The sequence below is a fragment of the Planococcus citri genome, chromosome 4 (genome assembly GCF_950023065.1).
Source record: "Planococcus citri chromosome 4, ihPlaCitr1.1, whole genome shotgun sequence".
NCBI lineage: Eukaryota > Metazoa > Arthropoda > Insecta > Hemiptera > Pseudococcidae > Planococcus > Planococcus citri.
Window position 1 is genome coordinate 20,377,231 of NC_088680.1, and position 14,220 is coordinate 20,391,450.

Here is a 14,220-nt window from a genome sequence, read left to right on the forward strand (position 1 = left end):
TTAAGGTTAGGTTAAATGCTGATATGTTAATATTGAGGGAGGGCGCGAAGCGCCCGACCGAATAAGTGCAGAGTGAGCGAAGCGAGCTCTTGCTCCGAGTGCGGCCCTTGAGGGGCCGCGAGCAGAGATGCTAAGTTACCGGTAATTTATAATTGGGTAACTTACCAGTAACTTACCTGTAAGTTACCGGTAATTTAAGTAACTTATAAATTTTCACTGAAATGGTTCTGAACATCAGAATTAAGATGAAGGTTACCTTGAAATTATCCATAACATCCAACAACTGACAGAAATGGATAGGGACTTGTGTAGATGTCAGATGTCCCATTTTTGCGCCTTTGGGCTTGGGCAATACAAAAATTGCTGCCCCTTGCTTTCAAATTACCAAAAAATTCCTAATCAGAGTGCACCAGCATTTTCTATTACAAAAAGAGAACTGAGAAGAGAAGAGAACTGTATTAACCAGTTGCAAGAATGAAATTAAGGCAAAAAAAAAATTATGTTTTCTCAATCTCAAGTAACACCAATCATTTCTCAAATTAAAGTTCAAACTTCAGAGCATTCAAATTTCAAATCAAACAAAAAAAACGAACACTTTTGAAGATTTGTAATAGGTACCTATCTAGGTATTGAAAGTAGTCAAGTAATACAGTGTGCTTCAACAAAATTAAAATTTACAGCTTTATTTTACCTCACAATTCAATTCATTTTTTTTTTTTTGATTTTACAATTTATTATTTATAGGTCATCTCACAAGAAGTAGATATGTATGTACCTACTCTCTAAATTTGAAACAGTCAAATTTCACTGTTAAGAAGGCAAAATCCAAAATGTCATCACTGAAATAAACAGTGAAAAAGTACTGCAAAAGTCAGTTATTTAAAATTTTTTACTGCTGACCAAGCTGATCAGTGATCACAGTAGTTTTTCACTGATCAACACAGTACCTACCTACCTACCTACCTACCTACCTACCTACCTAAATAAATAATAATTCATTTTTGACTGATCAGTAAATAATTCACTTTTGAATTTTGATTTGACTGATCAGATCAGAAAATTATTTACTGAAAAATGAAAATCCAGTCAAAAACTATAGTTTACAAGAAGCCAGAATGTTGTCATACCATACTCATACCCTACTGTTAAGTGCTATACAGTAAAATTTGACTCTTTTAAATTTAGAGAGTACAAATTGTAATTTGTTGTATCTAGACAGCTACAGCAGTACATGCAAACATCAAAAATTACCCATGCCAACATTTCTGTTGAAAATTTATAAATTACCGCGGTAACTTATGGTAATTTATGACATGGTAACTTACCGGTAACTTACCGGTAAGTTCTCGGGTAAGTTACCGCGGTAAGTTTCCATGCATCTCTGGCCGCGAGGGCGCGAAGCGCCCGATTCACGAGGAGTACTCGCGTAGCAAAAGTAGGAGATACGGACACGCGCGAGGCGAAGCCGAGCGCGCCCCCCAACACTGAAAACAAAATCTTATCTTACCAAATGCATGATAAAATTAAAAATTTTGTCTGGGTTTACTCTCGAGTAAACATGCATGGTAACATTCCTTGAAATTTTCGTCGGGGTTTACCCCTAGGTAAACCTGATCGTAACATTCCCTAAGGTACACGTTATTCTCGCCTGTGGGTGGTTTACCCGGAGGTAAACCAGAACATTCTCTCTAAATTGACGCGTGTGAACAAAAACACCTGTTGATAAGGTAAACTGGATACGTTAGTTTGTTCAATATGAGGGTGAGGCGGTTGCAGCATTATGAAAACAATATTGAACAATTTTATTTTATTTTTTAATTTTGTATTTTTATTTAAAATAGAACAGAACGATATTAAGAATAAATCTATGTGGTAAAAATAACACATAAACACAAAAGTATACTTTCTCAATCATAAAAATAACAAATTGAGTAAGTACCTATACCCACAAAAGTAGAAAAAGGAAAAACAACTACTAATCGCAATCGCAACATTTATACAGGTACTTAATAATATATATCTTAGTCTCAGTCTAGGATACTAATCCTACAGCGAAATGAGTTCAATCAGCATTAATTAAATCACCAAAACCTAAGGTCATATTAACGCCATCAGCTTTAACGAACTGAGCTCGTTCCGGCAACTTTGGGATCTCGATCCACGTATTCAACTTGACATCATATTTCTCATTGTTAATGACTGGTCTTTTTCCAACAGCATAAATGAACCCATCACGATGAATTAGTTTATGCTTTGCTCTGGCTTCGTTCATGGGCTCCAGATCAGTTCTCCATTTTGTTGCCGTCACATCGAAAATACTAAAAGTACTATGTAAAGTTCTATGCAAAATACTATCGCGATTGTTGCCTAAGATCGCTATTTTCCCATCGAATGCACACACGGTCGCATTTATGAGTTGAGAAGTGCTAGGGAATGCGATTAAATTTGTAATCTGAGGAGCGCGAGTATCGATTGATAAAATGTATCTATCATCAGACTCGGAATCGCTTTTTTTACATCCAACAATATGAATGACATTATTTAAAAATGCAACATCATACCAACCTGAATAATCATGCAGAACTGATTTCGATGAATTATCAAGTGAAGATACTTTTTGCCACGTGTCTAGTTCACAATCGTAAACCCAAATCTTAGAATCGTAACAACGTTGGAAAAAGTAAATCACTTTTCCGACCCCTATCATTTCGTAACAATCATAAACAGAAAGTTCATTTGGCACTTGCAAATCACCTATTCTACTACCGTCTTCAAAACAAGAAAGAACGCATTTTCTATTTATACTTTCAGTTGCAAAATCTTGTGCTAAACAGTAAGTCTTCAGTCCTAGTGAACAAATTTGCGGTAAACAATAATCCATGGCTTGATAGTTTGATAGTGTGTAATTGCTGAATGACTCATTTAGCTTTAGTGTTCCCCATCCTTTAGCTCCACTTTTCACGTCAACAGTTTCCAAGTAAAGATTCAAGTTCAAATTACAATTATTATCAGATTGATTTTCATCTTCCGCACTTTCACTGTTATCTTCACTTCTCGCATCGACCACCAATTCAGCCAATGCAGATGTGAGATTTGTCTTAAAATTACAAATCTGCATAAGTACCCTAATATCCTTGGCACTAGTGTGATTATATTTACACCATTTTATGATTACAGCGAGTAGATTATCATCCCGACCGCCATTAATGACTACCACCGTTGATAATACTTCTTTCAAAATATCGTAGGGCAGATCCAAAAAGGCGTATGTTTTTTCCCAGTGAAACACGTCCAGTGCTAACCTCGTCATACATTTAACATATAATTCTTCAGCTCCAATAGTTTTCGCAAATGAACACGTATCAGGTAAGTAATGAACATGACCGACGTTCTTCGTGATACAGTCTACACATGCGTTGAAAATCACATCAATTTGGAGCAAATGACTCGCTTTCAATATGAAATACACGTTTTCTGAAAGCAAGCGAATTCGCGTGGTATACATAGCGGATAGCAAAATTTCCATTATTTCGGCATCGATGCCCTGAATGGGAATGACTTTCAAGCTGCTCTCTTTGAAATTTCCATTGAACATTACTTGAAAGTAAGTAGACGAAGCTGTCAAAATGAGACGATGACAAGGAAACAGAGTACCGTTCGTGTCGAGAGATACATCGCAAAACAGATTCTTTTTTCTATATTCGTTCATGGTGTCGAAAGCACCATTCTGGATGATATCTAGTTCTATCTCTACGGAAAAAACTGAAAAGAGAAGACGTTTTGGTATTGAGAATACTTGCAAATGCTTTGATTTGATTAACGATTATGTGCTATAATAATCAATTGATCTTACCAGTCATTTTTCCAAATTGTAAATTATGAAACCGAACTCAGACGGCAGTAATCACTGAAACAATAAGAACTCTATGAAATTAGAGGTAAAGATCTGATTTTCAAAAGAAGAAATTTGAAGAAGCATGCAACTAGTAGTAGTCGGACATGATCATCTTCCAAATACTTACGATTGGCATTATTGTACAATTGAAGCAGAACGCAATTGAATTGATACGACGCAAAAATTTATATTGAGATATTGAAATGACTTGAAAATTTTTGGAGGAAAAATCAACACGACCCGCGACCGTGCTGATAAGAAGGTAAGCTGGATACGTTAGTTTGTTCAATACGAGGCGGTTGCAGTGAAAGTGAAAACAATATTGAACAAATATTTTATTTTTTAATTTTTATTCACAGAACAGATGATATTACGATTAAATTAAGGAGGTAAAAATTACACGAAAGTATATCACCATGATCTAAACAAGTATGCAAACAGAAACACAAAACAAGTTTAGAGTTTGCATTAGGACGGTACCAAGAAATAAAATCTCTATCACAGAATAACAAATAATTGAGTATTAATAATATATTTCAGTCTAGATTCTAAAATACTAATTCTACGGCCTACAGCGAAATGAATTCAGCATTAATCAAACCATGAAAACCTATCGTCATATTAACGCCATCAGCGTTAACGAACTGAGCTCGTTCCGGCACCTTCGGGATCTCGGTCCACGTATTCAATTTCACATCATATTTCTCATTTTTGTTGAATGGTCTTTCGTCCACAGCGTAGATAAACCCATTACGATGAATCATTTTATGCCTGGCTGCGCTTTCATTCATAGGCTTCAGATCGTTTCTCCATTTTTTAGCAGTCACATCAAAAATACTGAAGGTATTAAGCAAAGCACTATCTTGACTGGTGCCTGAAATCGCTATTTTCCCATCGAACGCACAAACGGTCGAATTTTCACATTGAAAAGAGCTTGGGAAGGCGATTAAATTTCTAGTCTGAGGAGTGCGAGTATCGATTGATATAATATATCTTTCATCAGACCCTGAGTCATGATTTTTACATCCAATAACGTAAATAGCATTATCTAAAAACGTAACATCAGACCATTGCGAATAGTCATACAGAACTGATTTCGATAAATTATACGATAAAGGTACTTGAAAAATGTTGTCTTGCCACGTGTCCAGTTCACAATCGTAAACCCAAATGTTAGAATTGTAATGGCCTTGGAAAAAATAAATCACTTTTCCAACGGCTATCATTTCGTAACTATCATAAGTAGAAAACTCTTTCGGCACTCGCAAATCTATTCTGCTACTGTCTTCGAAACAAGAAAAAATACATCTTTTACTTTCAGCTGACAAATTTCGTGCGAAATAGTACGTCTTAAGTCCCATTGAACAAATTCTCGGGTACCAAAGATCCATGGGTTGAAAGTTTGATAGTGTGTAGTTGCTAAATTACTCATTCATCTTCAGTGATCCCCATCCTCTAGCTCCACTTTTCACGTCAAAAGCATCCAAATAAAGATTCAAGTTCAAATCATGATTATTTGATTGATTTTCATCTTGCGCACTTTCACTGTTATCTTCACTTCTCGCAGTAAATATCAATTCAGCCAATGCAGATGTGGGCTTTGTGGTAAAATTACAAGTCCGCAGAAGTACCCTAATATCCTTCGTACTAGTGTGATTATATTTACACCATTTCATGACTACAGCAAGTAGATCATCATCGCGACTGCTACTAATGGATATCACTTTTGATAATATTTCTTTCAATACATCGTAGGAAAGATCTAAAAAGGCGTCAGTTTTATCCCAGTGAAACACGTCCATTGCTAACCTCGTCATACATTTAACATATAATTCTTCAGCTCCAATAGTTTTCGCAAATGAACACGTATCAGGTAAGTAATGAATGCGAGCGACCCTCTTCATGATACAGTCTACACATGCGTTGAAAATCATATCAATTTGGAGTAAATGACTCGCTCTCAATATGAAATACACGTTTTTTGGAAGCAAGCGAATTCGCGTGGTATAAATAGCAGATAGCAAAATTTCCATTACTTCGGCATCGATGCCCTGAATGGGAATGACTTGCAAGTTGCTTTCTTTGAAATTTCCATTGAACATTACTTGAAAGTAAGCAGACGAAGCTGTCAAGATGAGACGATGACAAGGAAACAGAGTACCGTTGGTGTCGAGAGAAACATCGCAAAACAGATTCTTTTTTCTATATTCGTTCATGGTGTCGAAAGCACTATTCTGGAGGATATCTAGTTGTATCTCATCGGAAAAAGCTGAAAAGAGAAGACGTTTTGGTATTGAGAATACTTGCAAATGTTCCGATTAACGATTATGGGCTACAATAACCAATTGATCTTACTAGCCATTCTTCCAAATTGTAAATAATGAAACCGAACTCAGACAGCAGCGATCACTGAAACAAGAACTCCATGAAAGTATGTACAGGTAAAAATCTGATCTTCAAAAGAAGAAATTTGAAGAAGCATGCAACTAGTAGCCGGACTTGATGTTATCTTCCAAATACTTATGATTGGCATTACCCTATTGTGCAATTGAAGCAGAACGTGATTTGAATTGATACGACACTAAAATTTATATATTAAAATATATCGCTTCGTTGACTTGAAAATTTTCAGAATAATGAAATTGATTTCAAATTCAACTCAAAACTTACCTACATATTTTTTTCACTTTTTCAATTATTGATTACGAGCATGAACTAAAACTGAGAAGTCGAATTGGAGAGAATGTAAGAACACTGGTTTACCAAAACAAGGTTTACCCTTATCCTGGGAGAGAATGAAGTGTACTTCAAGGAAAGTTCATTTTTAGGTTTACCTTTGGTAAATCTTCGCCTTGATTTCATTATAGGTATTTCTTTTCATCAGGGTTTACTCTCGAGTAAACATGCATCGTAACATTCCTTGAAATCAAGTGATCGATTCGTCGGGGTTTACTCCGAAGTAAACATGCATCCTAACATTCCTTGAAGTTTTCATGAGGGTTTACTCCTAAGTAAACATGTAAACATGGTAACATTCCTTGGAATTATTTTTCGTCGGGGTTTACTCCTGAATAAACATGCATGTTAACATTCCTTTTTGAATCGAATAATATAGGTACTTGGTAGTTGGTGTTGACTTCGTGTATAATAGGTACCATTTATGATACAATTAAATGACAGAAAAAATTCAAGCAAAGAAAGTGAATTTCGTTGGTGATGCCGTTGATACCTCATGTGTGACACGACACTTTGCAAAAAAAAAAATTATGAAAGCAGCATGGTCCTATTCGGTATGATTTTGTAATTATTAAAGAGAGGTTAGGTTAAGGTTAGGTTAAATGCTGATATGTTAATATTGAGGGAGGGCGCGAAGCGCCCGACCGAATAAGTGCAGAGTGAGCGAAGCGAGCTCTTGCTCCGAGTGCGGCCCTTGAGGGGCCGCGAGCAGAGATGCTAAGTTACCGGTAATTTATAATTGGGTAACTTACCAGTAACTTACCTGTAAGTTACCGGTAATTTAAGTAACTTATAAATTTTCACTGAAATGGTTCTGAACATCAGAATTAAGATGAAGGTTACCTTGAAATTATCCATAACATCCAACAACTGACAGAAATGGATAGGGACTTGTGTAGATGTCAGATGTCCCATTTTTGCGCCTTTGGGCTTGGGCAATACAAAAATTGCTGCCCCTTGCTTTCAAATTACCAAAAAATTCCTAATCAGAGTGCACCAGCATTTTCTATTACAAAAAGAGAACTGAGAAGAGAAGAGAACTGTATTAACCAGTTGCAAGAATGAAATTAAGGCAAAAAAAAAATTATGTTTTCTCAATCTCAAGTAACACCAATCATTTCTCAAATTAAAGTTCAAACTTCAGAGCATTCAAATTTCAAATCAAACAAAAAAAACGAACACTTTTGAAGATTTGTAATAGGTACCTATCTAGGTATTGAAAGTAGTCAAGTAATACAGTGTGCTTCAACAAAATTAAAATTTACAGCTTTATTTTACCTCACAATTCAATTCATTTTTTTTTTTTTGATTTTACAATTTATTATTTATAGGTCATCTCACAAGAAGTAGATATGTATGTACCTACTCTCTAAATTTGAAACAGTCAAATTTCACTGTTAAGAAGGCAAAATCCAAAATGTCATCACTGAAATAAACAGTGAAAAAGTACTGCAAAAGTCAGTTATTTAAAATTTTTTACTGCTGACCAAGCTGATCAGTGATCACAGTAGTTTTTCACTGATCAACACAGTACCTACCTACCTACCTACCTACCTACCTACCTACCTAAATAAATAATAATTCATTTTTGACTGATCAGTAAATAATTCACTTTTGAATTTTGATTTGACTGATCAGATCAGAAAATTATTTACTGAAAAATGAAAATCCAGTCAAAAACTATAGTTTACAAGAAGCCAGAATGTTGTCATACCATACTCATACCCTACTGTTAAGTGCTATACAGTAAAATTTGACTCTTTTAAATTTAGAGAGTACAAATTGTAATTTGTTGTATCTAGACAGCTACAGCAGTACATGCAAACATCAAAAATTACCCATGCCAACATTTCTGTTGAAAATTTATAAATTACCGCGGTAACTTATGGTAATTTATGACATGGTAACTTACCGGTAACTTACCGGTAAGTTCTCGGGTAAGTTACCGCGGTAAGTTTCCATGCATCTCTGGCCGCGAGGGCGCGAAGCGCCCGATTCACGAGGAGTACTCGCGTAGCAAAAGTAGGAGATACGGACACGCGCGAGGCGAAGCCGAGCGCGCCCCCCAACACTGAAAACAAAATCTTATCTTACCAAATGCATGATAAAATTAAAAATTTTGTCTGGGTTTACTCTCGAGTAAACATGCATGGTAACATTCCTTGAAATTTTCGTCGGGGTTTACCCCTAGGTAAACCTGATCGTAACATTCCCTAAGGTACACGTTATTCTCGCCTGTGGGTGGTTTACCCGGAGGTAAACCAGAACATTCTCTCTAAATTGACGCGTGTGAACAAAAACACCTGTTGATAAGGTAAACTGGATACGTTAGTTTGTTCAATATGAGGGTGAGGCGGTTGCAGCATTATGAAAACAATATTGAACAATTTTATTTTATTTTTTAATTTTGTATTTTTATTTAAAATAGAACAGAACGATATTAAGAATAAATCTATGTGGTAAAAATAACACATAAACACAAAAGTATACTTTCTCAATCATAAAAATAACAAATTGAGTAAGTACCTATACCCACAAAAGTAGAAAAAGGAAAAACAACTACTAATCGCAATCGCAACATTTATACAGGTACTTAATAATATATATCTTAGTCTCAGTCTAGGATACTAATCCTACAGCGAAATGAGTTCAATCAGCATTAATTAAATCACCAAAACCTAAGGTCATATTAACGCCATCAGCTTTAACGAACTGAGCTCGTTCCGGCAACTTTGGGATCTCGATCCACGTATTCAACTTGACATCATATTTCTCATTGTTAATGACTGGTCTTTTTCCAACAGCATAAATGAACCCATCACGATGAATTAGTTTATGCTTTGCTCTGGCTTCGTTCATGGGCTCCAGATCAGTTCTCCATTTTGTTGCCGTCACATCGAAAATACTAAAAGTACTATGTAAAGTTCTATGCAAAATACTATCGCGATTGTTGCCTAAGATCGCTATTTTCCCATCGAATGCACACACGGTCGCATTTATGAGTTGAGAAGTGCTAGGGAATGCGATTAAATTTGTAATCTGAGGAGCGCGAGTATCGATTGATAAAATGTATCTATCATCAGACTCGGAATCGCTTTTTTTACATCCAACAATATGAATGACATTATTTAAAAATGCAACATCATACCAACCTGAATAATCATGCAGAACTGATTTCGATGAATTATCAAGTGAAGATACTTTTTGCCACGTGTCTAGTTCACAATCGTAAACCCAAATCTTAGAATCGTAACAACGTTGGAAAAAGTAAATCACTTTTCCGACCCCTATCATTTCGTAACAATCATAAACAGAAAGTTCATTTGGCACTTGCAAATCACCTATTCTACTACCGTCTTCAAAACAAGAAAGAACGCATTTTCTATTTATACTTTCAGTTGCAAAATCTTGTGCTAAACAGTAAGTCTTCAGTCCTAGTGAACAAATTTGCGGTAAACAATAATCCATGGCTTGATAGTTTGATAGTGTGTAATTGCTGAATGACTCATTTAGCTTTAGTGTTCCCCATCCTTTAGCTCCACTTTTCACGTCAACAGTTTCCAAGTAAAGATTCAAGTTCAAATTACAATTATTATCAGATTGATTTTCATCTTCCGCACTTTCACTGTTATCTTCACTTCTCGCATCGACCACCAATTCAGCCAATGCAGATGTGAGATTTGTCTTAAAATTACAAATCTGCATAAGTACCCTAATATCCTTGGCACTAGTGTGATTATATTTACACCATTTTATGATTACAGCGAGTAGATTATCATCCCGACCGCCATTAATGACTACCACCGTTGATAATACTTCTTTCAAAATATCGTAGGGCAGATCCAAAAAGGCGTATGTTTTTTCCCAGTGAAACACGTCCAGTGCTAACCTCGTCATACATTTAACATATAATTCTTCAGCTCCAATAGTTTTCGCAAATGAACACGTATCAGGTAAGTAATGAACATGACCGACGTTCTTCGTGATACAGTCTACACATGCGTTGAAAATCACATCAATTTGGAGCAAATGACTCGCTTTCAATATGAAATACACGTTTTCTGAAAGCAAGCGAATTCGCGTGGTATACATAGCGGATAGCAAAATTTCCATTATTTCGGCATCGATGCCCTGAATGGGAATGACTTTCAAGCTGCTCTCTTTGAAATTTCCATTGAACATTACTTGAAAGTAAGTAGACGAAGCTGTCAAAATGAGACGATGACAAGGAAACAGAGTACCGTTCGTGTCGAGAGATACATCGCAAAACAGATTCTTTTTTCTATATTCGTTCATGGTGTCGAAAGCACCATTCTGGATGATATCTAGTTCTATCTCTACGGAAAAAACTGAAAAGAGAAGACGTTTTGGTATTGAGAATACTTGCAAATGCTTTGATTTGATTAACGATTATGTGCTATAATAATCAATTGATCTTACCAGTCATTTTTCCAAATTGTAAATTATGAAACCGAACTCAGACGGCAGTAATCACTGAAACAATAAGAACTCTATGAAATTAGAGGTAAAGATCTGATTTTCAAAAGAAGAAATTTGAAGAAGCATGCAACTAGTAGTAGTCGGACATGATCATCTTCCAAATACTTACGATTGGCATTATTGTACAATTGAAGCAGAACGCAATTGAATTGATACGACGCAAAAATTTATATTGAGATATTGAAATGACTTGAAAATTTTTGGAGGAAAAATCAACACGACCCGCGACCGTGCTGATAAGAAGGTAAGCTGGATACGTTAGTTTGTTCAATACGAGGCGGTTGCAGTGAAAGTGAAAACAATATTGAACAAATATTTTATTTTTTAATTTTTATTCACAGAACAGATGATATTACGATTAAATTAAGGAGGTAAAAATTACACGAAAGTATATCACCATGATCTAAACAAGTATGCAAACAGAAACACAAAACAAGTTTAGAGTTTGCATTAGGACGGTACCAAGAAATAAAATCTCTATCACAGAATAACAAATAATTGAGTATTAATAATATATTTCAGTCTAGATTCTAAAATACTAATTCTACGGCCTACAGCGAAATGAATTCAGCATTAATCAAACCATGAAAACCTATCGTCATATTAACGCCATCAGCGTTAACGAACTGAGCTCGTTCCGGCACCTTCGGGATCTCGGTCCACGTATTCAATTTCACATCATATTTCTCATTTTTGTTGAATGGTCTTTCGTCCACAGCGTAGATAAACCCATTACGATGAATCATTTTATGCCTGGCTGCGCTTTCATTCATAGGCTTCAGATCGTTTCTCCATTTTTTAGCAGTCACATCAAAAATACTGAAGGTATTAAGCAAAGCACTATCTTGACTGGTGCCTGAAATCGCTATTTTCCCATCGAACGCACAAACGGTCGAATTTTCACGTTGAAAAGAGCTTGGGAAGGCGATTAAATTTCTAGTCTGAGGAGTGCGAGTATCGATTGATATAATATATCTTTCATCAGACCCTGAGTCATGATTTTTACATCCAATAACGTAAATAGCATTATCTAAAAACGTAACATCAGACCATTGCGAATAGTCATACAGAACTGATTTCGATAAATTATACGATAAAGGTACTTGAAAAATGTTGTCTTGCCACGTGTCCAGTTCACAATCGTAAACCCAAATGTTAGAATTGTAATGGCCTTGGAAAAAATAAATCACTTTTCCAACGGCTATCATTTCGTAACTATCATAAGTAGAAAACTCTTTCGGCACTCGCAAATCTATTCTGCTACTGTCTTCGAAACAAGAAAAAATACATCTTTTACTTTCAGCTGACAAATTTCGTGCGAAATAGTACGTCTTAAGTCCCATTGAACAAATTCTCGGGTACCAAAGATCCATGGGTTGAAAGTTTGATAGTGTGTAGTTGCTAAATGACTCATTCATCTTCAGTGATCCCCATCCTCTAGCTCCACTTTTCACGTCAAAAGCATCCAAATAAAGATTCAAGTTCAAATCATGATTATTTGATTGATTTTCATCGTCCGCACTTTCACAGTCCGTTTCACTTTCCGCAGCAACCATCAAATCAGCCAATGCAGATGTGAGTTTTGTGCTGAAATTACAAGTCTGCATAAGTACCCTAATATCGTTCGAACTAGTGTTATTATATTTACACCATTTTATAATTAAAGCTAGTAGGTCATCATTGCGAACGCTATGAATGATTATCACTTTTGATAATAATTCTTTCAATACATCGTAAGAAAGATCCAAAAAGGCGTCTGTTTTTTCCCAGTGAAACACGTCCGATGCTAACCTCTCTAGACATTCATCATATAATTTTTCAGGTCCCATAGTTTTCGCAAATGAACACGTATTAGGTAAGTAATGAATATGACCGACGTTCTTCATAATATAGTGTACACATGCGTAGAAAATCACATCAATTTGGAGCATATGGCTCGCTTTCAATACGAAATACACGTTTTCTGGAAGCAAACGAATTCGAGTGGTATAAATGGCGGATAGCAAGATTTCCATTATTTTGGCATCGATTTCTTTCATGGGAATGACTTTCAAGCCGCTTTCTTTGAAATTTCCATTAAACATTACTTGAAAGTAAGTAGATGAGGCTGTCAAGATGAGACGATGACAAGGAAACAGAGTACCGTTAGTGTCGAGAGATACATCGCAAAACAGATTCTTTTTTCTATATTCGTTCATGGTGTCGAAAGCACCAGTTTGGAAGGTATCCAGTTTTATTTCATTTTCTTCGGACGAAGCTGAAAAAATAAGACGTTTTGGTATTGAGAATACTTGCAGATACTTCGATTACCTGCTATATAATACCGATAGGTCTTACCTGCCATTCTTCCAAATCGTAAATCATGAAACCGAATTCAGACGGCAGCAATCACTGAAAAAAAATTCTATGTAAGTAGAGGTAAATCTAATCTTTATCTTCAAAAGAAGAAATGATTTTAAGTAGCATGTAACTAGTAGCCATCAGACTCGATATCTTCCAAAATACTAAATACTTACGATTGGGATTATTGTGTAATTGAAGCAGAACGTAATTGAATTGATAAGACACCAAAATTTATATTGAAATATATCGCTCCGTTGGGGCGTTGATTTAAAAATTTTCAGAAAAATAAATTTGAAGGAAAAAATTTCAAATTTCAAAATTTTTTCCACTTCTTCAATTGATTACGAGGGACGCTTCTCATTGGCTAATGTTAGTAAACAAACCGAACAAAGCACGTGTGTGATAATGGAATGAATGCGTAATTTTCTTACAAGAGTATAAATATAATGATGATATGGAGGGATAAAAATACAGGGTTTTTGGACATAACGTTAGTTTTAGGATATTGCTGAGTTTTTTTTTTGAGTAAACCATACGCGTATACATACGCGCGCGTGGGGGGGGTTGTTTTCCACGGTGTGTAGCAACATGTATAGCGTTGTAAAACCAGATCGGCAAGCAGCACCTATGGCTGCGTGGCTAAGGTAACGGATTGCTGTGCAAGAGGTCTTGGGTTCGATTCCCGCGTCCGGCACAAGTTTTTTCAAAATTTTTTTCGCGATTTTTATTTTTACGAGTGTAATTTT

General features: G+C 35.8%; 4 protein-coding genes across 8 annotated transcripts; all 4 read right to left on the minus strand.

The window, feature by feature from the left end:
* Positions 1-1,776: 1,776 nt before the first annotated feature.
* LOC135845583 (kelch-like protein 13) lies at positions 1,777-4,141 on the minus strand. The gene is made up of 3 exons (XM_065364237.1): positions 4,023-4,141; positions 3,854-3,907; positions 1,777-3,762 (listed from the first exon to the last, which is right to left on the minus strand). The coding sequence occupies exons 2-3, from the start codon at positions 3,858-3,860 to the stop codon at positions 2,063-2,065; spliced, it is 1,707 nt and encodes a 568-aa protein (XP_065220309.1). The 5' UTR covers positions 3,861-3,907; positions 4,023-4,141; the 3' UTR covers positions 1,777-2,062.
* Positions 4,142-4,228: 87 nt separating this feature from the next.
* LOC135845590 (kelch-like protein 24a) lies at positions 4,229-6,916 on the minus strand. 4 transcript variants are annotated; one of them, XM_065364247.1, is made up of 3 exons: positions 6,566-6,916; positions 6,251-6,304; positions 4,229-6,164 (listed from the first exon to the last, which is right to left on the minus strand). In XM_065364247.1, the coding sequence occupies exons 2-3, from the start codon at positions 6,255-6,257 to the stop codon at positions 5,320-5,322; spliced, it is 852 nt and encodes a 283-aa protein (XP_065220319.1). In that variant the 5' UTR covers positions 6,258-6,304; positions 6,566-6,916; the 3' UTR covers positions 4,229-5,319. The 4 variants fall into 4 exon arrangements, with proteins under 4 accessions (XP_065220319.1, XP_065220318.1, XP_065220317.1 ...); XM_065364246.1 differs by having other exon boundaries at positions 6,251-6,432; XM_065364245.1 differs by having other exon boundaries at positions 6,251-6,476.
* A 2,077-nt stretch (positions 6,917-8,993) lies between these two features.
* Positions 8,994-11,359, minus strand: LOC135845585 (kelch-like protein 13). The gene is made up of 3 exons (XM_065364239.1): positions 11,241-11,359; positions 11,072-11,125; positions 8,994-10,980 (listed from the first exon to the last, which is right to left on the minus strand). Exons 2-3 carry the CDS (start codon positions 11,076-11,078, stop codon positions 9,281-9,283), a joined length of 1,707 nt encoding a protein of 568 aa, XP_065220311.1. The 5' UTR covers positions 11,079-11,125; positions 11,241-11,359; the 3' UTR covers positions 8,994-9,280.
* An 87-nt stretch (positions 11,360-11,446) lies between these two features.
* LOC135845580 (kelch-like protein 7) lies at positions 11,447-13,825 on the minus strand. 2 transcript variants are annotated; one of them, XM_065364226.1, is made up of 3 exons: positions 13,648-13,825; positions 13,469-13,522; positions 11,447-13,388 (listed from the first exon to the last, which is right to left on the minus strand). In XM_065364226.1, the coding sequence occupies exons 2-3, from the start codon at positions 13,473-13,475 to the stop codon at positions 11,683-11,685; spliced, it is 1,713 nt and encodes a 570-aa protein (XP_065220298.1). In that variant the 5' UTR covers positions 13,476-13,522; positions 13,648-13,825; the 3' UTR covers positions 11,447-11,682. The 2 variants fall into 2 exon arrangements, with proteins under 2 accessions (XP_065220298.1, XP_065220299.1); XM_065364227.1 differs by having other exon boundaries at positions 11,447-12,718; positions 12,923-13,388; positions 13,469-13,825.
* Between the last annotated feature and the right edge of the window lie 395 nt (positions 13,826-14,220).